Genomic DNA, 1,975 nt, shown 5'->3' on the forward strand with positions numbered 1-1,975 from the left:
GCTCATGGAATATGACCAAATAAGGTTTATTTTTGAAGTGTTCGGATCCCATTGATGAACACATTTTCATCCTGTTGCTCAAAAAATTCATCAGCAACACATATGACGTCATCATCACGGAGATACTGCTTCTTAGTCGAGTGTTTTTTAATGTTGGAGAACGGATGTTAATCAGATGGGGCAAAATAAGGATATTAGGGAGGTTGATCAACCAGTTCAAAACCACTATTACGCAAAGCAGCCATTGAAACCGAGCTCTTTTGTACTGGAGCATTTTCCTGATAAAATAAGACCTTTTTCATAAGTTTTCGAGTGAGTTTGGTTTTTATAGCCTTTCGTAACTGCCTCATCAAATTGCCATAGCACTTTCCTTTAATAGTGTGACCCTTTTCAAGATAGTCAATAAACGCAATGCCTTTTGCATCCCCGAAAACGGAAGTCATCACCTTCCCTGAAGATGAAACTACCTTGGCCTTCTTTGGAACAGGTAATAAGGGGTATTTCCGGTACATGGATTGTCTCTTGGCCTCAGGCTCAAAGCGATGACACCAACAGTCATCACACATCAGGAAACGTTGAAGAAAACAATTTCAATCTGCTTCAAACAATGCGAAATTTTTCGGTGATGGGATCATCCTCGTGCGCTTTTGCTTAGTTGTCGAAAGATGTGAAACCCACCGAGCAGAAACCTTCGTCATGCCAAGTTCACGGTGCAGAATATTCACAACGCTCACAGCATTCGTTATCTGATTTATAGTCAATCGCCTGTCAACTGTCACCATGTGGCGAACACGATCAATATTTTCTTCGATGGTAGTAGTTGCAGGCCATTCACATGTTGTGCCATCTCCAAGACTTTCACTTTCCCTCCTAAATTCAGCTGCCCACTTTTGTACTGTTGATAAATCTGGAGCGTCGTCCGTTAATATAGTAACCTTTTCAGCATGAATATCATAGGAAGTTAAACCCTTTTTCTGCAGATACTTGATAGGAGCAGAATGCCAAATTTTGTCCATTTTCAAGAGAAGTCACTACCAGTTGCTTTTGAACACTTGGATGTCAATTTATATGCATATATATATTAGCAATAGAATAGATAGGCACTTTATGAAAATAAACAAACTTATAACATAGAGGTGAAAAGGCTTTACTCTAAATCAGAATCTAACAGTAATGATATACTACAAATGTACTAAAATTTAACCTTGCTCCCAATAACAATTGACAGTCATACAAACGTTGAAGCAAGCTTTAGTCAATACGACCGGTATAAACGTTGGCACAACGATTATATAAGCCGTAAAGATACAACAGTCACTGACCTGCTCAATATAACTAAATGAGTCAGCTGACATGGAACAAACCGCATAACACAAAACTAAATTACATAAGAAAGCATTTGTAAACAATACATATATACGATATGGAGTTCAAAACACAAAAGAGATTAATAATAACAGAAGCAACACTCATAATTCAATGCAAAGCTGAAATAAACGCAGTGGCTATATATTCTAGTTATAAATAAAATAGCCATCACACAGATGACGTATATAATCTGTCGATGAAAATTCATATTCCAGAAGAAATATCTACAGATTAATGTTAGATTATCGAATCATACAGTCCCAAACAAAATGTAAAGAACATAGAGGAAATTATTAAAAATACGCGTTAAAAAGGATAAAATAAGATAAAATTACACTGGTGTCTTTATGTCTAACAGAAAATCTGTTTACCATTTCTGCGTGTGTATATGTGTGTGTGTGTAAGATTGAGTAGGTGAGTGAGTGAGTGAATGAGTGAGTGAGTGAGTGAGTGATTGAGTGAGTGAGTGAGTGAGTGGGTGACAAAAAGAAAGTGGGAAGATGTCTGTATGCGTGTGCGTGAGTGTGTGTGTGTGTGTGAATATGACCATATGGATTTGTCTATCTGTCCTGCTTGTTTATTACTGTGTTTGAATAAGTCATAATCT

General features: G+C 37.1%; 1 protein-coding gene across 1 annotated transcript; it reads right to left on the bottom strand.

The window, feature by feature from the left end:
* Positions 1-590: 590 nt before the first annotated feature.
* On the bottom strand, positions 591-1,016 carry LOC106876641 (uncharacterized). Its single transcript, XM_014925253.1, has one exon. The coding sequence runs from the start codon at positions 1,014-1,016 to the stop codon at positions 591-593; it is 426 nt and encodes a 141-aa protein (XP_014780739.1).
* Positions 1,017-1,975: the final 959 nt, after the last annotated feature.

Source organism: Octopus bimaculoides, chromosome 9 (genome assembly GCF_001194135.2).
Source record: "Octopus bimaculoides isolate UCB-OBI-ISO-001 chromosome 9, ASM119413v2, whole genome shotgun sequence".
In the NCBI taxonomy this organism is placed as follows: Eukaryota; Metazoa; Mollusca; class Cephalopoda; order Octopoda; family Octopodidae; genus Octopus; species Octopus bimaculoides.

Bases quoted from the DNA above. Each gene is read 5' to 3' on its own strand.
- LOC106876641 (XM_014925253.1), bottom strand. From the start codon at position 1,016: ATGGACAAAATTTGGCATTCTGCTCCTATCAAGTATCTGCAGAAAAAG.